Here is a 24,246-nt window from a genome sequence, read left to right as displayed (position 1 = left end):
AAAAATTATGCTATGGAATGCTGTTCAGGTGATGATATACTTCTCAGAAATATGATGTGGACTTGAAAATGCTTGTTAAAAGTTGTTCATCCAAGTTCATGTTTGATTTTTCTCATAGATCTTAAGCAGCTTCCCTTGGTAAGATGGAAGCATCAATCCTGAAAGTTGCGTTAAGAGAGTTTTTTCTTAACGTTTCAAAGACTAATGCAGCCATCTATTTCAGATAAACGGACTGCAGTGAGTTCATTTAGGGGAAGTGTGTCCCTGAATGACATTATTTATCTGAGGAAAGGACAAAACAATAATTGGGGCTGAGCAGAGACTAGAACCCATTGACAGCGTATCCTCTATCAACGCAATAAACTTGGCCAGTGATATATGAAGCCGCAGGTAAGCACAGGAATGCAACCAGCGCTGAAACCTCCTCGGGCTTTCCGGCATGCTAGATGGGAGTACGAGATATTATTCGACTTACAAATTCCTTGCCTCTGGGATCTCCCTGGCTGGTTAAACACCAAATTTACAGTCAATATATTAGATGTATATACTCGAACCGAAACATGAAGGTAGTATAGATATATACTTCTACAGCATCGAGGAGTGGGGTTTTAATCACCGCTGATGCAACTGAATTTACATGAATATTGTCCTTTGCCCACTTACATTCCAAGTTCTTTGTCACTTGATTCATTACTCCTGAAGAGAAAAAATTTAAGAATTCTTCAGTCTGCCAACAGGAATAAGAAATAAGAAAAAAAAGAACTGTGCCAATCTTTAGTTGATGCATGGATAGAGCACAAGGGTAAACCGACGACGCCTGCGACCCAGGAGATAAAGACAATGCTTCCATTTTTAGATTCTTTTAAGGAGGAGGTGCGAAAGCTGAGACAGATGATAAGCAGACTCGAAATTATTAGCCATTAAAGTCGAGATATCCTCAGCTGTGTATTCTATGATTTCCTTATAAATTCCAGTTCCAGCATTGTCTACCTAACAAAGTGATCTTTTATGAGAAAATTTCATAATATGATTGACATAGTCTTATGGGGATGGGTTTGAGCTAAACTGAGCTTAAGTTTGTCTAATTTTAAGTTTGGTTTGATTTGAGTAGACTTTAGCTCAAATATGTTGCTAAACCTTGATTCTCACGTATAGTAGTTGGTAAAATTAAATTCAAATTGAATTAAATTCAAGTTTAACTTAATTTAAATAGGGTCAAACTCAAACTAGAGCTAGACTCATTTGAGAGAAGCCGATCTTAAGTTAAGTTTGAATCAAGTTTTAAGTTTAAGTATCAAAACAATATTGTTTGATGTGTACTGATCAAAACAATATCGTTTTTATCGATTTGCATTGAATTTTTTCATGCTCACAAACTAAACAAGTTGAACACCTATAAAGCTCGAGTTTGAGTTTGAATTAAAAAATATTTAACTCTTTTATTTGAACTCAAACTCAAATTTATTTAAATTAAACTCGTTTTGGACTTGTTTGAACAAAGCTCAAACAAATTTGATTTGAGCCCAACCTCCCAGATTACTGCATTTCATTACTAAAACCTACAAGTATGATGAGCTTGCCATCAAATATCAAAGAGACAGTTCCCATTAGCTTCTCCCGCTCAGCTCAAACTTTCAAGTCACAAACTGAGCCGCTTACTTTAAATCCTCTATTCTTCCATTCTTGAATTCTGTCATCGAGCTCTGTTTGGTTACGTCAACATGTGTGCACTATCGCTCCAAATCCAGCAAGTTCTTCTACTATAGCATATTTGGAGTAGCAAAAACGTTCAATATTAGATCGAATGTAAACATTCAGGATTAAAAACGAAGGGAACACTAACCTGATGCCTCTGGTTCCACCGGTGACAAGGGCGGTCATACCCTCAGGTGACCATCTTTGCTTTCTAACTCTCCATATTTCTTCTTTCAATTGTCGCTGCAAATTTCTTCCAAAACTAAAGTAAATGAGAAATGATCGTAGTTAAAAAGTAGGAAGCTGAATTAACATGTACTACAACAGCAATCTGCCAATACGCAACAAGTAGCACTATAATGACAAAATAAAATATGAAAAGGTGGAGTTGTGTGAGGTTGCAGAAAGCTGTTGAGACCAAGAAAATATAAACAAAACCCTAGATCTGAGAGAATTTTGAATAAAAAAGAACAGAGAAAGGAAGAAGAGAGTGTTCTTAAAGATTGAGTTGTGTTTATACAAAAATATGTAGTTACTTTTTTTTTTTTGTTTATATATATATATTTATAGAGTTATGTTTTATTTTATTATATAAATATAGTCATTTTTTAATTTGATTTTACCTTTCAAATAAGAAAATTTTTAGATTTTGAGTTGATTAGATGAGTTGGACGGATAGGTTGGCTGGCCTACCAAACATTGGGTTAATCAATTTTTAAAAATAAATTAGTTGGTTGAGTGTTTGACCACCTATCTAACCACCCAGCTAATCTGTTTTTTAAAAATAAATTGTTTGGTTAGGTGTTTGCCAGTCAGCCAATCACCTGATCAACCTTCCCATAGTTTAAGTCGCTGGAAAATATACTATTTTCACCTCATTTTATCTAATATCTCAACATTGATTGAGTGATTGGGTGAGTTTTATATATTGAAATAGTAAGTTCATACTTGACTGGGTGAGTCTTGGTTAGGCACGCACAAACTCTAAGGGTATTTTAAATATTTTATATTTTTGACTATATATGTAAAATAGAAAAAAATGATTATATATGTATACAAGGGAAAAAATACACTATTTTAATTAATATCCTAAATATCTCTATGTTAATGTAAATTACAAACATTAACAGTTTCAGTCATTTTTAATAGTCTTTTACCACTTTTAGTTGTAACTTTTATAACATTTTTAACACTTCAGTACTCTGTTATTCATTATATGTATATATAAATAATATATTATTGTGTAATTAAATATTATTTTGTCAATAATTAAAAATTATATAATTAAATATTATTTCATTCATAAGTGTGTATATGTAGTTTTATTAACAGTAAAATATCCTTAAATTGGACTAGACTTTCTGTTTTCACTTCATATCTCTGCTTGAACTCAACTTCATTTTTCGTTAACTTTTTTTTGTTTTATGTGACTTCCGACACAAGCAAATCATAGCTCCGGTCATCATCCCCCTCTTATTTTATGTTTTATTAAGACTAGAAACATTATCAGTATCAACAGTCAAGCAAGTCTACTATAGCTGTAAACAACAAATCACCTTGCGATTACATAAAATTAATCAACCCAACAAATCATCAGTAAATTAGAGAACTAACATCACTTGATAAGTCATCCAACAGAAAAAAAATAGTGAATTATCAGTAAAAGCAAAAAGAAACCCAAGAAATCACAACCAAATTGTCAGTAACCAGTAACTAGTGAGTTATCAACATCAATGGACTATAGCCAAAATTACAAATAAAGAAACTATTAAGTCTTAAAGCAACCAAATCATCAATAACCACCAACTCACCAATAAACATGTAAACTGTCATCACCAATGAACTAGCCAAAAAGAAAAAAAAACCGATAAAGCTAACAGTAAAGTTTCAAATAGACAATAAATCACTAGTATCCTATCAAATCACAACCAAATCACCAATAAACCAACAACTTACCAATAAACCAGATAAACTAGTGAACTATCAACCCCAATGAGCTAGTTAAATAGGCAATAATGATAACAGTAAACCCAATATCAAATTTATCAGAAGAGTTGTCCATATAAGATATTGATAAACTAGTATATTAGTTGCACAATAAACAGTTAGACTTGCTTGTTTAGGCAGAATTCAGTAGTGCACACATTTTGGCTGTTTCAAAGATACTCAAACTTGTGAGCTAGTAGAGCTTTAGTTAGAATATCAGCCTTTTGGAAGATCACTAGGCATATATTGAATAACAACATTCTTAGGAGTGATTTAGTCTATGATATAGTGGACGTGAATTTCAATGTGTTTTTTTATGGGCATGAAATGTAGGTTTGATGTCAATGCATTGACATTCTGATTAGCACACCAAATGATTGGAGAGCAAATAAATTTAGGCCTAGTTTAGTGAACAGAGTTTTTACCTTCACCAACTCCGTGGCAACATGAGTAAGAGTCGTATACTCTACTTCTATTGAAGACAAAACAACGACTCTTTGCTTCTTTGGAGTTTGGACACCACTAAATGAGATTTTCGCCAAGAAACAAACACTTGCCAATGGTGGATCTTCCATCATGAATGTTGCTTGCCTAATCAGAATCATAAAAACATTGTAGTTGCAATATAGAGCCATGTTTGAAACATAAGCCAAAGTTCATAGTGCCTTTGTTGCATCTCAATAATTTTTAATTGGTCTGCCACTATAATTGAGTTAGGCATTGTAGAAATTAAATCAATTCATTTACTGAGAAGGAAATGTTAGGTCTGGTAAGTGTTAGGTACTAAAGGGCCCTTATTATGCTTCTCTATATCGAAGGATGCTCAAACTTTTCATTGTATTCTAGATAAATTTTAGTTTTAGTGGCACATAGGGTGGCACAAGGCTTTGATTCAAGCATATTATCCTTTAAAAGTAAATCCTTGGCATACTTAGGCGGCATAAATTTAGAACATTATGATTTTGAGTCACTTCAAAGCTAAGAAAATAGTGTAAAGACCCTAGATTTTTCAATGCAAACTGGTTTTTCAACTAGGTTATAATATTTTCAAATAAGGAGTTGTTGTTTTCAGTAAAACAAAATGTCATCTACATATATCCCAATGCATAAAGTACTATTTGATCAACTTTGTATGCAAAGAAACTTGTGTTAGCCATTGAGACAATAAACCCCCGACTAATTAGAATTGGCTTAAGTTTCTTAAATCAATCTTTGAGAGGCTGTTTGAAACCATGCAACATCTTACGTAACTAACATACAAACTTGCCACTACTAAATAAACCCTTTAGTTGGCTCATGAACATTTATCTAAATGGATCACCATTAAGGAAGACATTGTTTACATCAGTCTGTCTAATCTCCCAATTATAGCTAACTACAATGCTTATAATGATCTTGAATGTGGTGGACTTAAATACAAGACTAAAAGATTTAGAATAGTCCATACCAAGTGTTTGTTGAAATTCCTTGACAACTAATTTAGCTTCATATCTTTGAACAGTTCTATGTAGGTTGTATTTAACTCTAAACAACCACTTACTCTTTACTAAATTCCTTCTATTTTTCTAAGGCACCAAAGAGCAAGTATTATTAGCACGAGCGTTAAATTTAATTTTCATTGCTTGTTTTCCAATCATGGTTTGCTGAGGTTGCTATGATAGAGGTGGCTTCTAATTTTAGTGGGATGGTGATGGTACAGGCATTTAGGTAGGAGGGTGATGAATTTTTGGTTATTATTGATGTGATGCACCATTTTGGTTTAGGAAGGTTTCTTGTTTTGGGTCTTACGAGCATGCGATGTATATTGGTTCGATGGTTTAAAGGGGAAAGTTGAGTGAATAAGATCATATCTAGTTGAGGAGTTGTTTGGAATGTGTGTAAATTGTTTTGAGGCAGTGTTGGAATTGGTAAGGAGATATTGCTAGGTTGTGGTAGGGTTGTGTCAAATGTATTTGTAGTCTAGGAGATAAATTTTCGCAAAGAATATGATGTTAAGATTGAATGCTTTGTTGACAAGATGTAGATAAAGAAGCAGGTTTGAATGGAAAGGCAAATACACATAATCAAGAGTGGTTGTGGAATTTTCATTGGCTATTGATGACTAAGCTATTAAAACCAAGATAGTTCAAAGATGAATCATGTAAGAAATTTAATGTCAAACATTTATGGCCTTTATGACGAAGACTATAGCTTACAAAAACACACTTCTGTGTATGGAAACTGAATTTGTTCTTATCCTAGGGTACAAGGTAATGAAGGTTAGTACATCCAAATATTTTAAAGAACAAGTAATTGAGTTTCTTTTTTAATAGCAATAGAAATGGGGATAGAAAGCCCAGGACACAGGAATGTATAGTATAAATCAAAACATCTAATTCTTGAAAGGCAAGCCACCATAATTTTAAAGGTACACTAGACCAAGCTAACAATGTTAACCCATTTTCTATTATTTCTATATGTTGCCCTTTATCCCTTTCATTCTGTTGGTGTATGGGCATGAGTGCCGTATGAAATCCATTGACTTTCTAAATTGGGTAGAAGTGATCTTTACTCATCTCTCCAATTGGTTTGTAAACACTTTATTTTAGTGTCATTAATGCATCTTCCACAATCACCACATAACCATACCTCAAATATAATTGCACACACATCAACACATTACCCGTGGATAATAACATTACACTATTTAATCAAAGGACAAAACAATAATGTCAAGGTTTCAGATCCGTCGCAGGGCTTGCAGTTCAAACTCGTTGAACTGACAGAGGTTGGTGTATAGCTCGGTCTCAGCCGATTATTGGGGCTGAGCAGAGACTAGAACCCATTGACAGTGTATCCTCCATCAACGCAATAAACTTGGCCAGTGATATATGAAGCAGCTGGTAAGCACAGGAATGCAACCACCGCTGAAACCTCCCTAGGCTCTCCGGCACGCGAGATGGGAGTACGAGGTATTATTCGACTTATAAATTCCTTGCCTCCGGGATTTCCCTGGTTAAACACAAAATAATTTACAGTCAATATAACCATATTAGATGTATATATACACTCAAATGGCAACAAGAGGGTAGTAATAATATATACATACTTCTACAGCATTGACCAGTGAGGTTTTGATCACCGCTGGTGCAACTGCATTTACACGAATATTGTCCTTTGCCCACTCGCATGCCAAGTTATTTGTCACTTGATTCATCGCTCCTGATGAGAAAAAATTTAATAACTTTCCAGAAATAAGAAGAAAAAGAACTGTGCGAACCTTTAGTTGATGCATAGATAGAGCATAACGGTAAACCAGTTATGCCTGCGACGGAGGAGTTGAATACAATGGTTCCATTTTTAGATTCTTTTAAGAGGGGATGCGAAAGTTGAGACAGATGGTAAGCAGACTCGAAATTGGTAGCCATTAAAGTCGAGAAATCCTCCGCTGTGAATTCTGTGATTTCCTTAAGTACACTAGTTCCAGCACCTAACAAAGTGATCATTTAGGGAAAATTCTCATGACCTTTTAATAATTCTTTTACACAAATTTTACTGTTTATTATAGAAATTTTTTATTGAACTTCTAATTGTTTGGGAGATTAAGAAGCTACATAATTTATGGTATTTCTTGTTTTATCGGTTGAATTTTCAGCCGCCAAAGCCTTGCCTGCCACATATAGCAGCAGGTTACAGGTGTTAAGGAAGGAGAGGGGAGGGGAAAGGTGGACCAAATACCCTATTTTCCATTTTTGTTTCTGCAATAGATATTAATTTTTACGAGAATGATAAAGATTTCACATTTTCTATTTATGGAAAATATTCTCTCTATCTAAACCGTACGACAAAAATTTCCCTTTCTTCACTCTCTATAAAAAGTCTCTCTCCTCTAAACATAAAATAAATATATTAAATAATAAAATTAATTAAAATTAAAACTAATTTATTATTTTTAATGTCATAAATAACATATGATAACCACTTAAATATACATAATAAAAAATATAAATAAATTTAAAAAATATAAAAAATATAAAATTATGAAAATATATTAATATAAAAGGGATGAGGACAAGGTAGGATGGGATGGAACGAAAAGGGAACATATGTATTCGGTCCCCTCACATTAAAATTGGGGCAAATCGAAAATCATAAATTCAGATTGAAATTGCTATCCCTAAATGGTATGTTGCAAAAACTCACAAGGATATTGAGCTTACCATCAAATATTAAAGAGACAGTTTCCATTAGTTTCTCCCTCTCAGCTCGAACTTTGAGGTCACAAACTAAGCCGCTCACTTTTAACCCCTTATTCTTCCATTCTTGAATTCTGCCATCGAACTCCGTTTGGTTACATGAACATGTGTGCACTGTTGCACCAAATCCGACTAGTTCTTCTACTATAACATATCTGGTGTACCAAAAACGTTCAATATCTGATAGAATTAATGTAAACATTCAAGATTAACAACGAAGAGAACACTAACCCGATGCCTTTGGTTCCGTCGGTAACAAGGGTGGTCATACCCTCAAGTGACCATATTTGCTTTTTGACTTCTGACATTTCTTCTTTCGATTGTCACTACAAATTTCTTCCAAAACTTAAGTAAATGAGAAATGATCGTAGTTAAAAAGTAGGAAGCTGAATTAACAGGTACTATGGCAGCAATCTGCCAATACACAGCAGGCAGCACTATAATGACAAAATAAAACATGAAAAGGTGGAGTTGTGTGAGAGTTGCAGAAAGCTAACCAGATCCATGGATTTGAGACCAAGAAAATATAAACAAACCCAAGATCTAAGAGAATTTTGAATTAAAAAGATGAGAGAGAGAGAGGGAGAGGAATATTTCTAGAGAATTGTAAGGGAGAGAGAGTGTTATCAAAGATTGTGTGAACACAGTAGCTTTAGAGAAGTAGAAACCTAATAAATCACAACCAATTTGCCAATAACCAGTAAATCAACAATAACCAGTGAGTTATCAACATCAATTAATCGACCAAACCCACCAATAAAGAAACCCATAAATCTTCAAACAACCAAATCATCAATAGCCGAACAACTCACTAATCAACCAATGAACCTGCCAAAAGATACCAATAAAGGTAATAGTAAAGTTTCAAACAAACAGTAAATCACTAGTACCAATAACCCAATAACTTACCAATAAACCAAATAAACGAGTGAATTATCAACACTATTAAGCCAGTTAAATCATCAATAATAATATCGGTAAACCCAACAACAAATTTATCAAAAGAACTATCCGGATAATATATTGACAGATCCGTTTATCAGTTGCACAATAAACAGTTAGACTTGCTTATTTAGACATAATTCGGTAGTGCACACATTTAGACTGTTTCTAAGGTACTTAAACTTCTCAGTTAGTAGAGTTTTAGTTAGGATATCACTCTTTTGAAGATCACTAAGTACATATTGAATAACAACATTCTTGCCAGTGTCTTGGTCTTTGATATAGTGGACATTAATTTCAATGTGTTTTGTACGAGCATAAAACATAAGGTTTGATGCATTGACATTCTTATTAGCACACCAAATGCTTGTAGGGTATAAAAATTTTACCCAAGCCAACTTGTTGCACTATGAGTGGGAGACCTATACTCTGCTTCTGTTAAAGATAAAACAACTACTTTTGCTTCTTTTGACACCACTGAATAAGACTTTCACCAAGAAACAAACAGTTGCTAGTGATGGATTTTCAATCATGATTGTTGCTTGCTCAATTAGAATAAAAAACACATTTTTAGTTGCAATATAAAGCTAGGTTTGAAACATAAGCCAAAGTTTTAAGGCCTGTCATTATAATTGAGTTAGGCATTGTAGAAGTTGACTCAATTCATTTACTCAGAAGGCAATGTTAGGTTTGATTAAAGTTAGGTACTAAAGGGCTCTTGTTATGCTTCTATATAGGGAATGATGCCCAAATGTTTCAATGTTTTTTTGTATAAAGTTTAGTTTCAGTGTTAAAGGAGGTGGGGCAAGGCTTTGATTCAAGCGTATTATCCTTAAGAAGTAAATCCTTGGAATACATAGGCGGCATAAATATAGACCAATCTGGTATTTAGCCACTTCAAAACCAAGAAACTAGTGTAAATGCCCTAGATTTTTTAGTGCAAACTGGTTGTTTAATTGGGTTATAATATTGACAATAAAGATTTGTTTTTTTCAGTAAAAAGAATGTTATCTACATATACCAGGACATAAAGTATCCTTTGATCATCCTTGTATACAAAGAGACTTGTGTCAACCACTAAAACAGTGAACCTCCAACTAATTAGAGTTGGCATAAGTTTCTTAAACCAAGCTTTGGGAGCTTGTTTGAGATCATGCAAAGTCTTGTGTAACTAACGTACATACTTGCCAATACTGCCACTGCAAAAGAAACCCTCTTGTTGGCTAATGAACACTTGTTTACCAACCCTCGAGTTTAGCTAGATCATTATTAAGGTAAACATTGTTTACATCAGTCTGTCTAATCTCCCAATTATAGCTAACTACAAGACTTATAATCATCTTGAATTTGGTGGACTTAACTACAAAATTAAAAGTTTTAAAATAGTTCCCACCAGGTGCTTGTTATAATCCCTTGGCAACTAATTTAACTTTATATCTTTGAAAAGTTCCATTTGGGTTGCATTTAACTTTGAACATCCACTTACTTCATACTACATTCCTTCCATCTTTTTAGGGCATTGATGTTGCAGAATCTGTAAATTAGTAAATAAGGCTTAATTATAGGAATATAGAGTTTGATTATAGGAATCAAATATTCATATTCCTAATACGGAATACCTAATGTGTATATAAATGTACCTCTGTAACAGTAAATTTAATTAATGAAAATAAACCCTTAATTTCAGTTTCTACATGGTATCAGAGCAAGGTTTGCCCTAGTGTGCAAATTCGAAAATTTTCTTTTAGCCCTAGTGAGCAATTTTGTTGTTCACCCTTGTAGAGTGAACATTAGTTCTCACCGCCGCACTAAGAAGGAGTACACTTCGACGATCGACATTTTCCCAGAATCCAATCACCAGAAACTCAGCACGTGACCTGCACGTGCCGCCCGTTTCTTCTGCAAACTTGCGCATCGGATCTCTTGTTCGGAGGCGCGTTAGATCTCACCGTCGTTACAGTCAGTCTCAGACAACGTCGACGAGTCAGAGCCCTATAACCTCGTCGTTGTTCACCGTCGCACGCTCCGACGCCGTTGTCGGAACAGTTGCTGTCGCTGAATCTCTCTCTAATCAGATCTCAGTCCTTTTTGTTTGCTATTCTTTGTGGTTTGTGCAGTGTATTCGTGCTCTAAGTGCTACAGAAATCAATTTCTCCAGTAGTTTCTTGCTATTTATTCTATTCCGTTTCTTTGAGTATTATTATGGCAGATATTAAACCGATAACTATGGCGGAGATAGTTCCTGTAATGTCAAAAATCACTGAACACAAGCTTAATGGTTCCAATTATCTCGAATGGAGTAAAATGGTTCGATTGTATCTGTTAAGTCTGGAGAAAGATGATCACCTTACGCAAGCTCCTCCTGTAGATGGTACTAGACAAGCATGGCTGCGAGATGATGCTCGATTATTTTTACAGATCCAGAATTCCATTGAAAGTGAGGTAGTCAGTTTAATTAATCATTGTGAATTGGTTAAGGAGCTAATGGAGTATTTAGATTTTTTGTATTCTGGAAGAGGTAATCTTTCTCGTATATATGAGGTGTGTAAAGCTTTCTATCGTGCAGAGAAACAAGATAGGACTATCACTTCTTATTTCATGGACTTTAAACGAACTTATGAAGAACTTAATATGTTGTTACCTTTTAGTCCAGATGTAAAGGTTTAACAAGTTCAGCTAGAACAAATGGCCATCATGAGCTTCCTAGCGGGTCTTCCATCTGAGTTCGAAACTGCCAAGTCTCAAATTCTTGCTAGTCCTGAGATTTCATCTTTGCATGACACTTTTACTAAGGTACTTCGCACAGAAAGCACCATATCATTTCAGAATAATAGCGCTCTTGTTAGTTGAAGTGGAGCCTCTGAAACTGGACGTCCATATAATAGAACTGGTAATAGAGGAGGGAGCGGTGGTAACTGTGACAGGGCTATTGATCGAAGTCAAGAATCAGGAGGGATTGTGTGCTATTATTACCATGAGCCAGGCCATACAAAGCGCACTTGTAGAAAATTGCTAAATCGTGCTTCAAAATCTCAGTCAGCACATGTTGTAACAACTAACACTGCTACCAGTTCATTGTTTGGAGAGGCTATTATGATTTCTGCAGAAGAATATGCCAAGTTCTCTCAGTACCAAGACTCACTAAAGTCTTCATCGACTTCTATCGCTGCCAGTGCTGAGTCAGGTAAATCAAATACATGTCTTGTTTCCTCCTCCTCCAAATGGGTCATTGATTCTGGTGCTACAGATCACATGACAGGTAATCCTAGTGTCTTTTCAACCTTTCAGTCATTTACATCCCCTTCTAGTGTTACTTTAGCAGACGGATCAATGTCATCTGTCCTTGGTTCTGGAACTGTTAATCCAACTCCATCAATTTCATTGTCATCTGTTTTGAGTTTACCACAGTTTTCATTTAATTTAATCTCTGTGAGTAAACTCACTCGTGCTCTTAATTGTTGTGTCTCATTTTTCCCTAATCATTGTTTCTTTCAGGATCTTACGACGAAGCAGATTATTGGTAGAGGACATGAATCTGGGGGTCTCTATATCCTAGATATGCAAACACCAAAGTCTGTTGCATGTTCCAGTGTTTTAACCCCGTTCGAAGCTCACTGTCAGTTGGGACATCCTTCTCTACCTGTGTTGAAGACTTTATGTCCACAGTTTCGTCATATATCTTCGTTTGATTGTGAGTCATGTTAATTTGCCAAACATCATTATTTGTCTTCAGGGTCTAGAGTCAATAAACGAGCTAACTCTCCTTTTGAGTTAGTTCATTCAGATGTTTGGGGTCCTTGTCCTATAGTGTCTAAAGCTGGATTTAAATACTTTGTTATTTTTGTTGATGATTATTCTCGTATGACTTGGCTTTACTTAATGAAAAATCATTCTGAAGTGTTTTCTCATTTTTGTGCCTTTTATGCTGAAATAAAAACACAATTCAATGTTTCTATTCAAACTTTACGTAGTGATAATGCCAAGGAATACTTTTCTGAATCCTTTCAGTCATATTTGATAAAAAATGGCATTCTTCATCAATCTTTTTGTGTTGCCACACCATCTCAAAATAGAGTAGCTGAAAGAAAAAATAGACACCTGCTTGAAACAGCTCGAGCACTCTTGTTTCAAATGTAAGTTCCCAAACAGTTTTGGGCTGATGCTGTTTCAACATCTTGTTTTTTGATTAATCGCATGTCATCCTCAGTTCCTCAAGGTCAGACTCCTTATAATGTTCTTTTTCCAAATAAATCTTTGTTCCCTATTGAACCTAAAATATTTGGCAGTACTTGTTTTGTTTGTGATATTCGTCCTGATGTCACAAAACTAGACCCCAAGTCTTTAAAATGTGTGTTTCTTGGTTACTCTCGTCTTCAAAAGGGTTATAGGTGCTTTTGTCTGACCTTAAACAAATATCTGGTGTCTACTGATGTTACCTTTTTGGAGAACATTCCTTTCTTCTCCACTTCTCCTGCTTACACCATTCAGGGGAAGGATGATAATTTGTTGGTGTATACTGTTATCTTATCTCGCCCTATAACTGTTAGTTCTTCAGAATCTTCTCTACCTGAAGAATCAAACCCTGTCAGACCACCTATTACACAGGTCTATTCCAGACGTCAACAAACCCCAGATGCATGTCCTGAACCAGTCTCTTCGTCAGATCCAGTTTCTACTGACATTGATATACCAATCGCCCTTCGCAAAGGTAAAAGACAATGTACTTATCCTATTTCTTCTTTTGTTTCTTATGGTCATTTATCCCCTATTTCATGTTCCTTTGTTGCATCACTCGATTATATTTCTATTCCTAATACCACTCATGAAGCTATATCTCATCCTGGTTGGCGTGCGGCTATGATAGATGAAATGAATGCTTTAGCTGATAATGGTACTTGGGACTTGGTCAATCTCCCTATAGGGAAGAAAGCCATTGGATGCAAATGGGTGTTTACAGTTAAGGTTAATCCAGATGGATCAGTGGCTCGTCTTAAGGCTCGCCTGGTTGCTAAGGGATATGCACAAACTTATGGGGTGGATTACTCTGATACTTTCTCACCTGTTGCTAAATTGACATCTGTTCGTTTATTTATTTCTCTGGCAGCTACTTATAATTGGCCTTTACACCAGCTGGATATCAAGAATGCATTCTTGCATGGTGACCTTCAAGAGGAAGTATATATGGAGTAACCACCTGGGTTTGTTGCTCAGGGGGAGTATGGAAAGGTTTGTCATCTTCGCAAATCCCCGTATGGTTTGAAACAAAGTCCTCGTGCTTGGTTTGAAAAATTTAGTGAGGCGGTTCAAAAGTTTGGCATGATAAAGAGCAAATGTGATCATTCAGTTTTTTATAGACAGTTAGAAGCTGGCAGTATTCTTTTAGTTGTTTATGTTGATGATATCATAATTACTGGAAGCGATACTGTGGGGATTTCCTCTCTCAAATCATTCCTTCATACTCAGTTTCAAACAAAAGATTTAGGAGGGTTGAAATATTTCTTGGGTATTGAAGTGACGAGAAGTAAGAAAGGTATCTTTCTATCTCAGAGAAAATATGTGCTTGATTTATTGACTGAGACAGGTAAATTGGCAGCTAAACCATGTAGCACTCCAATGATTCCTAATCTCCAACTTACAAAAGATGGGGAACCGTTTGAAGAACCTGAGAAGTATAGAAGATTGGTGGGAAAGTTAAATTATCTTACAGTGACTCGTCCTGACATTGCATACTCTGTCAGTATTGTAAGTCAATTCATGTCATCTCCGACGGTTGATCATTGGGTAGCGTTAGAGCAAATTCTATGCTACTTGAAGGGTGCTCCTAGACGTGGCATACTGTATGGAAATCATGGTCATACTAACATTGAGTGCTTCTCAGATGCAGATTGGGCAGGTTCCAAGGTAGATAGAAGGTCTACCACTGGTTATTGTGTTTTCGTGGGAGGAAATTTAGTATCATGGAAGAGCAAGAAGCAAAATGTTGTGTCCCGATCTAGTGCAGAATCAGAATATAGAGCTATGACTCAGTCTGTGTGTGAAATAATGTGGGTATATCAACTTTTGACTGAAGTGGGTTTCCAGATATCGTTACCAGCGCAATTATGGTGTGATAATCAAGCTGCTCTTCATATTGCCTCTAATCCTGTGTTTCATGAACGAACTAAACATATTGAGATTGACTGTCATTTCGTTCGAGAGAAAATTCAGCAGAATTTTATTTCTACAGGATATGTGAAGATTGGAGAACAGTTAGGGGATATTTTCACTAAGGCTATAAATGGGGTTCAAGTTGATTATCTTTGTAACAAGCTGGGCATGATTAATATCTATGCTCCAACTTGAGGGGGAGTGTTGCAGAATCTGTAAATTAGTAAATAAGGCTTAATTATAGGAATATAGAGCTTGATTATAGGAATCAAATATAGGAATCAAATATTCATATTCCTAATACGGAATACCTAATGTGTATATAAATGTACCTCTGTAACAGTAAATTTAATTAATGAAAATAAACCCTTAATTTCAGTTTCTACAGAGACCAAGTATTATTAGCCACAAGAACATCAAATTTAGCTTTCATTGCTCGTTTCCAATTAAAGTCGAAAAAAGCTTCAGTTACAGAGGTGGGCTATGATTTTAGTGTTTTGGTGTTAATGATACATGTATTTAGGTGGAAGGGTGATGAATTTTTGGTTATCGTTGATGTGATGCACTATTTTGGTTTAGGAAGGTTTCTTGCTTTAGGTCTTATGAGCATGTGATGTATATTGGCTTCATGTTTTAAGGGAAAGTTGAGTGGACATGTTCATATCTAGTTGGGAATCTAGTTCATATCTAGTTGGGAATCTAGTTGAGGAGCTGCTTGCAATGTGTCTAAATTGTTGTGAGGTAATGTAGGAATTGATGAGGAGATATTGCTAGGTTATGGTAAGGCTGTGTTAAATGGATTTGTAAGAAATTTTAGGTCCAACATTTATAGCCTTTATAATGGAGATTATAGCTTACAAACACACTTGTTTGTACGGAAACTGAATTTGTTTTTATGATAGGGTATAAGATAATGAATTTGTTTTTATTATTTTTCTATGTTTTTTTTTAACCCTTTCATTCTGTTGGTGCGTGGGCATAAATGGCTAAATGGAATCCATTGACTTTCTGAATAGGGTATAAGTGATCTTTATTTTGTTATTCATCTCTTCCATTAGTTTGTAAACACTTTATTTTAGAGTCAAATTGTTTTTCTACCGGTTCATCTCCCCACCTGTCTCAGAAATACCATTAAGAACTAGGCTCTTCATAAGAAAAGAAAAACCAATTCTGCAGAAACTTTTACCAACATTAGATTTGAACCATCAACTAGTGTTACTTTCAGAAATACCATTGCACACATCAACACATCACCCGTGGACAATAACATGACAGTATTTAATCAGAGGAAAGGACAGAACAATAATACAAGGTTTCAGACCAATCGCAGGCCTTACAGTTCAAATTGAACTAACAGAGCTTGGTGGATAGATCGGGCCCAGCCAATTATTGGGGCTAAGCAGAGACTAGAACCCATTGATAGTGTATCCTCCATCAACGCAATAAACTTGGCCAGTGATATACGAAGCCGCTGGTAAGCACAGGAACGCAACCACCGCTGAAACCTCCTCAGGCTCTCCCGCACGCGAGATGGGAGTACGAGATATTATTCGACTTACAATTTCCTTGCCTACGGAATTTTCCTGGTTAAACACAAAATTTACAGTTAATATAAGCATATTAAATGTATATATTCAAATGGCAACAAGAAGGTAGTATAAATATATACATACTCCTACAGCATCGACCAGTGAGGTTTTGATCACCGCTGGTGCAACTGCGTTTACACGAATATTGTCCTTTGCCCACTCGCACGCCAAGTTCTTTGTCACTTGATTCATCGCTCCTGAAGAAAAAAATTTAGTAACTTTCCAACAGGAATAAGAAATAAGAAGAAAAAGAACTGTGCCAACCTTTAGTTGATGCATAGATGGAGCATAACGGTATACCAGTTACTCCTGCGACTGAGGAGTTGAACACAATGCTTCCATTTTTCGATTCTTTTAGGAGGGGGTGCGAAAGTTGAGACAGATGGTAAGCAGACTCGAAATTGGTAGCCATTAAAGTCGAGAAATCCTCTGCTGTGAATTCTGTGACTTCCTTAACTATACTAGTTCCGGCATTGTTCACCTAACAAAGTGATCATTTAGGGAAAAATCTCATGACCTTTTAATAATTCTTTTACACAATTTTTACTGTTTATTATAGAAATTTTTAATTGAACTTCTAATTGTTTGGGAGATTAAGAAGCTACATAATTTATGATATTTTTTGTTTCATCTGTTGATCTTTCAGTTGCCAAACCCTTGGCTGCCACATATAGTAGCAGGTTACAGGTGTTAAGGGAGGAGAGAGGAGGGGAGAGATTGGACCGAATACCCTATTTTCTATTTTTATCTTAATAAGAGATATTAATTTTTATCCCTATTACAGAAATGATAAAAATTCCATGTTATCTATTCATGGGAAAAAATCTTCTCTCTCTAAATACTATTACAAGAATTCCCTATCTCTAACTCTCTAGAAAAATCTCCTCCTTCTAAACATTAACATAAAAACAGTAAATAATAAAATTAATTAAAATTAAAATCAATCTATTCTTTCAAATACTATAAATAATATATGATAACTACTTTAATATGTATAATAAAAAATATAAATAAATTTAAAAAATATAAATAATTTAAAACTATAAAAATATATTAATATTTTACGTAAATATATTAATATAAAAATGATAAAAACAAGATAAAATGGGACAGTACAAAAGAGAATATATATATTCTCGTCTTTAGTTATAGAAATCTTTTGGGTTCCCATCATTTTCCTAGTTCTATCGGAACTCTCTTCCTGCTAAGGTTAGGACAAATCTAGAATCTTAAATTCATTTAGAAATTGCTATCCCTAAATGTTATGTTGTTAAAACTTACAAGGATATTGAGCTTGCCATCAAATATTGAAGAGACAGTTTCCATCAGCTTCTCCCTCTCAGTTCGAACTTTGACGTCACAAACTGAGCCGCTTACTTTTAGCCCCTTATTCTTCCATTCTTGAATTCTATCATCGATCTCCGTTTGGTTACGTGAACATGTGTGCACTGTTGCGCCAAATCCAGCTAATTCCTCTACTATAGCATATCTGATGTAGCAAAAAGGTTCAATCTTAGATAGAATTAACATAAACATTCAGGATTAACAGCCAAGAGAACACTAACCCGATGCCTCTGGTTCCACCGGTGACAAGGGCGGTCATACCCTCAAGTGACCATCTTTGCTTTTTGACTTCCGACATTTTTTCTTTCAATTGTTACTGCAAATTTCTCCCAAATTCTATGTGAGAAATGATAGTAGTTAAATGTAGGAGGCTGATCTGACAGGTAATACGACAACAATCTGCGATACAGTAAGAGTAACATGGCAAAATAATTTTAAAAAAAGGTGGAGTTGTCACGTGAAAAATGCAGTACAATACAACGCATGAGCTGTCAAAAACTTTAAAATGCGGTACAACACAGTTAATGACTTCTGTCCATCCAAGATTAAAAAAAGGACATTACCCTTCTTAAATATAATAACAAAAATACCCTTAATATAAATTATATATTGAATTTAAATTACCAATTCACCTCTCATAAATGTGATTTGTTCGTCTAATTGCATTGGTAATTTTGATGGATTCCAGTTTTGATGAATCTGCTAATTTTGCAGTTTCAGTCATATTTACGTAACTGTTTGATGGATTCATGCAAAACTTTATGCCAAAAGTGGAAGACTTGGACAGAATCCAATCTGTCAATCAAACAAAATCCACGGGTCATAATGAACCGAATCCGAAGCGAGTTGAGAAAACCCATCACCAAAACCATTAACACTTATCTATTCCTCCATCCGTAGTCGCCGCCACCATGTCATCCTCCCATATGTTCGCTTTCCCTGAGTCCGGAGCCAAATTGGTGGGCGGGTCCAACCCAACTGGTTGTGTTCCCCTTTCATGATGGAAAATAAAATGAAAATGAAAATTTCTGGCTAGGCTGTTCTGAGAGTGAGGGAAAAGATGGGCATTGAAGGAGATGAAAAAAAGGATGGTGATGGATGGGCGATGTTCAAAGTTGGAGGATCAACCATAAAGATCGAATATGATGCTTGAAGTGTATTAGATCAAAGAATAAGCAGTTGTCTGTAGGAGAGTTTTAAAAATTGGGTGAATAAATGGTGTTTGCTTAAGTGTTAATTTCAGGTTGTAATTGACAGTTAGTATATTTTGTGTATTATATTTGCTAAAGATGGACAATGTTTAACTTAACCAAAATATGTACAAACTATTTTTATTTTATTTTTTTGATAATTGAAAACCTTGCCTGCATTTATTGGATAAACCTTAGGCATAGTGATCATGCTTACAATTATTATACTAGATAAGTTAAAGTTCTACAAGTGCGATAGAGGTTCGAACCCAAAGTTTTACTTTAAAAATTCTAATATTCTATTAGTTTTGCTAACTCTTAATGTCATGCATGTGTAAATTATTGTGTCCACTCCATTTTTCTATTTTTCTGTTTTAATTTATTTCTTCTGTGTCTATTGTTTATGTGTGAAGACTAGTTAATATCCAACACAATCTAAGCTTAATTAATAAACCAAACCCATAGCATCACTATTGCTCCAAATTTTGCTAGTTCTTCAACAATGGCATAGCTGTTAGGTGTACTCAAATTTAAACCCACCAACTCGAAGGAAAAAATATCACAAAAACTGAATTAAAATATCAGCCGAGAGAGCACATTAACCCAATGCCTCTTGTTCCACCACTGACTAGCTCGGTCATACATAAACCAAGTTTTCTTCTGCCTTATCTCTTGGATAGAGATATATTTGTTTTTTAGAATGAATTATTGGGGGGTGGTGGTCCTGGTGGTAGGGCAAATGATATCGTTGGTTTTGGACTTATAAGCCTTGTTATTGATCATGGAAAAGGACAGCATTTTTATTGTTATTATCTTGTAGGAAAGGTAATATGAAACTAACTTGGAATTTTAGAGAAACTGATTTGGAAATTAAAATATTTTCATATTGGGATTGTGACTAGATGATGTTAACAGAAGACCCTTTATATATAGAATGGCCCAATAAGTTTTCGGGGTCTACTTTATATTTTAATACATACAATTATGCTCATTTCGGGTCTATTAATTATAAGGCTCGCCAATCTGACAAAAGAAGAAACCTATAATTGGCCAGTTTTATGAGTTTTATATCTTGAGTGCCCTAATTCAATATGTTGATTCACTTTTCTCTAACATCCTAAAATCGAAATGCCAAATTCTATATCCTGCTGTATACCAAATCAATTCGTAATATAGGGAATTAGATCCCAAATAGATTACAATTTTCTTAAATTAATGCTCAAAATTAGTTTAGCAAAGTCTTCTACGGTAAAGTAAAAACCTAGAGTTTTCTCTTAAATGTTTACTTAGGATTATGAAACTTGTTTAGAAAATCTATAAAACTAAAGTTGAGGTAATTTTAGGCTAAATTTATGGCTGAAGAAAATACCCCAAATGAGCTAGAACCATCTAGTACCCAACATTTGGGTTCTGGTTTCTGCTTAGAATCAGCCTATATTAGATAAGTTTCAGTTCTAATTTTTGTGGAACTGAAACTGTGAGGTTTTAGTTTCAAACGTCTTAAAAATAAAAATTGTTCTGGAAACTAAAGGTTAGGTGCAAGTTGACATGATACCATTTAAAAAAAACATATTGTAGCAAGATGACATTGTTTTGTTGAAAAACAAAACAACAATGTTTTAGTAGAAGTTAAATTATTTATTTAATAAGAAAAATAATTTCATGATTATTTAATTAAAAAAATTCCTCCTCAAGGGCATATCTACCATTTCATGATTATTATAGTTATTATTCAATGTGACATAAATTATGTGTTGATTAAGTATTAAAGTTTAATTTTTAAGCAAATGAATGGTTGCGTATAAAGGGTGTACACCTGTCCGTCTAATACCATGCCAGAGTAGTGAATAACGTGCTTGCATGAAATTTTGAAGTGATGTACAACTGTGCATAATCAGATATACGACTATGCATATGGTTATAAATGAATATTTTATATGGTTTATATAGGATTCCTAGCTAATTTTAGTTGTTTTTTCTAAATTAGAGTGGGTTTCTAAGTTGTTTTATTAAATTAGACTGGATTCTAATTTCATTTGTTTTTTCTCATTTGTTTAGAATTAGAATTTATTATTGAAATATTATTATTATTAGATACTTGTTATACTCAGGATTTCTCAACTATAAATAAGATTGTTTTGTATTAGAAATGAGCACAAGTTCTTAATCACGTGTTTCAGACCAATCCCAGTTCCTATCATCTGCCTGTTCTTCAAGTGTCCTCATTTTGTCTTGGCAATGCCAATGACGTGGTTATTAACCTTTTCTTAGTTGTCTTTGCTATGCATTATGTTGTAATTGATTTTTTGGATAGTTTGAGCATGAGAAGCCGGCTTAGGTCCTCTTTTGCCTTTTTTGATTATTAGTTCTTGTAGGGTTTTTTTTTTTCCCTAACTTTGTCATCGTCAGAACTCTGATAGACTTTCACAAGAAACATCCCTTTGTATAGTCTCTTTGAGTAGTGGCACCAATCCTTGCTTGCTCTTGCTATCTTTCCATCAGGTGTGGTGAGCTTAGTTTGTTCCCATAACGTCTTCTACAGGTCCGTTGTTCTTTGTCTATATATAGATTTCTTTGAAAAAAAAAAAAACAACAATAATAAGTGATAAACTAAGAATATAATAGGTAATTGATTAACCTAAGTTTGAACATCTTCCATCTACATGGTCATTCTTGGATCCACCAGATATACAGTGTATAGAAAATGACAGCTCCAGGATATTATAAAACATGGAAGAGTGCTTCAATTTCCTTGCCTGTTGGTTATCCTGCAGGGAGAAACTAGGGAAATTAATAAAAATAGAAACTAAATTATGTACGTAAACCTTTTTCGATAAAATTTTAGTAATTTTACATTTTTAAGCAAATTATAATTTTTATTTTAACAATAAACTTCACCTTATTTCTTCGTATTCAAAGTAGGTTTTCACTGAAAAATCTTCTTTTTGAATATACAGATTAATTTTAAATTAATTTTATTGTAATTATTAATATTTACGGATCGAAAACAAATTAATAATTTCTAATGTAAAGATTGATATTTATGTATCTTTACGAAATGATGAACATAACTACACAAAGTGCGTGTGGGTGAGAAAGGTGCACGCGAATGAGAAAGGTGCACGCGAATGTGAAAGGGTGCGCGTTTTTTCAAAAGGATGCGAAAATGTGTGAACGGGTGAATGTTTTTTCGAAAGGGTGTGAAACTGTGCGAAAGGGGGCATGTTTTTTAGAAAGGGTGCAAAACTGTGTGAAAGGGTGGACTTTTTTTTGAAAGGGTGCACATTTTTACAAAAGGATGCGACAATATGCGAAAGGGTACACGTTTTTTGAAAGGGTGCGCAATTTGTATTTAGAGTAGGTTTTTACTAGAAAATCTTCTTTATAAATATACAGATTAATTTTTGTATAATTGTTGATATTTATAGATCGAAAACAGATTAATAATTTCTTATGTAATGGTTGATATTTACGTATCTTTACGAAATAATAAACATAACTACACAAAGTGCGTCTGGGTGAGAAAGGTGCACACAGATGTGAAAGGGTGTGTGTTTTTTTTGAAAGGGTGCAAAAATGTGTGAGAGGATGCGCATTTTTTGGAAAGGGTGTGCAAATGTGCGAAAGGGTGCGTGTTTTTCAAAAGAGTGCGAAAGGGTGCGAAAGGGTGCACGTTTTTTTGAAAGGGTGTGACAGGGTTTGCGTTTTTACAAATAGGTGCAAAAATATGTGAAATGGTGCACATTTTTTTGAAAGGGTGCCCCCGAATACGAAAGGGCGCTCGTGGATGTGAAAGAGTGTGTGCGAGTATGAAATGGTATGCATGGATGTGAAAGGGCGCATGTGGATGCGAAAAAATGCATACAAGTGCAAAAGAGTGCATACAAATGTGAAAAGATGTGCGCATATATATATATATATATATGAGCAATACTATGTATACCCACTTTGGGTACACAAATGTATACACACTCATATGTGTCATCATATGATTAGTTATTGTTTTATTCTTAATTCAAAATCATCAAATCACATGATGATACATATAAATGTGTATACATTTGTGTACCCAAAGTGGGTACATATAGTTTTATTGTATATATATATATATGTGAAGGGTTGCGTCGCAACCGTTTTATATATATAAAATATATAATATTATTATAATATATAAAAAATAAAATATATATTATATTAAATAATGATAAAATATATTATTTATTATATAATATAATATATTTATACGCGCACTTTTTTATATTTGTATGCACCTTTTCACACTTGTATGCATTTTTTTGTATCTACACGTTTCACATCTGTGGGTATCCCTTCACACCTGCATAAACCATTTCGTATTCGCTCACACCCTTTTAGAAACACGCAGATCCTTTAGCATGGTTTTGCACTCTTTAGAAAAAAAGTGCATCATTTCGCACATTTTTGCACCCTTTCGTAAAAATGTGCACCTTTTCGCACAGTTTCACACCTTTTTGAAAAAACGCTCACCCTTTCGCATATTTTCCCATTCTTTCGAAAAAACGTGCACCCTCTCGTACAATTTTACACCCTTTTAAAAAAATGCACACCTTTTCACACATTTTTGCATCTTTTTGAAAAAACGCACATCCATTTGCACATTTTCATACCCTTTCGAAAAATACACACTTTTTCATACATTGTCACACCCTTTCGAAAAACGTGTACCTTTTCGCATATTTTCTCATCATTTCACATCCACATGTTTCTTTTCTTACCCACACGCATTCTGTATAATTATTTTCAATCTTTACATTAGAAATTATTCATCTGTTTTCAATCTGTAAATATCAACAATTACACAAAAATTAATTTAAAATTAATCTGTATATTTAAAAATAAGATTCTCTAGTAAAAACCCTACTCTAAATACAAAGAAATAAGGTGAAGGGTATTATTGAAATGAAAGTTACAATTTACTTAAAAAGATAAAATTACTAACTAAAAAAGGTTTAATTTTGTGCCTATGTTTATTAATTTCCCAAGGAACTAACACATTCTTTATATATTATCAATAAATATCACACTGTTTTCCATGACTTTGGAAGCTCTGATTATTTTAACACGGTTTTTCAAGAAATC

At 34.4% G+C, this 24,246-nt stretch overlaps 1 protein-coding gene and 1 pseudogene across 3 annotated transcripts; both read right to left on the bottom strand.

The window, feature by feature from the left end:
- Positions 1-322: 322 nt before the first annotated feature.
- Positions 323-4,316, bottom strand: LOC123202223 (annotated as a pseudogene).
- A 1,991-nt stretch (positions 4,317-6,307) lies between these two features.
- Positions 6,308-18,460, bottom strand: LOC123202064 (tropinone reductase homolog). 3 transcript variants are annotated; one of them, XM_044617788.1, is made up of 6 exons: positions 8,414-10,340; positions 8,148-8,242; positions 7,881-8,071; positions 6,941-7,150; positions 6,770-6,882; positions 6,308-6,672 (listed from the first exon to the last, which is right to left on the bottom strand). In XM_044617788.1, the coding sequence occupies exons 2-6, from the start codon at positions 8,222-8,224 to the stop codon at positions 6,496-6,498; spliced, it is 768 nt and encodes a 255-aa protein (XP_044473723.1). In that variant the 5' UTR covers positions 8,225-8,242; positions 8,414-10,340; the 3' UTR covers positions 6,308-6,495. The 3 variants fall into 3 exon arrangements, with proteins under 3 accessions (XP_044473723.1, XP_044473722.1, XP_044473721.1); XM_044617787.1 differs by lacking the exons at positions 6,941-7,150; positions 7,881-8,071; positions 8,148-8,242; positions 8,414-10,340 and adding exons at positions 16,859-17,075; positions 17,876-18,083; positions 18,160-18,460; XM_044617786.1 differs by lacking the exons at positions 6,308-6,672; positions 6,770-6,882; positions 6,941-7,150; ... (1 more) ...; positions 8,148-8,242; positions 8,414-10,340 and adding exons at positions 16,177-16,588; positions 16,679-16,791; positions 16,859-17,075; positions 17,876-18,083; positions 18,160-18,413.
- Positions 18,461-24,246: the final 5,786 nt, after the last annotated feature.

The sequence above is a fragment of the Mangifera indica genome, chromosome 18, assembly GCF_011075055.1.
Source record: "Mangifera indica cultivar Alphonso chromosome 18, CATAS_Mindica_2.1, whole genome shotgun sequence".
NCBI lineage: Eukaryota > Viridiplantae > Streptophyta > Magnoliopsida > Sapindales > Anacardiaceae > Mangifera > Mangifera indica.
This window is presented reverse-complemented; position numbering and strand designations above follow the sequence as displayed.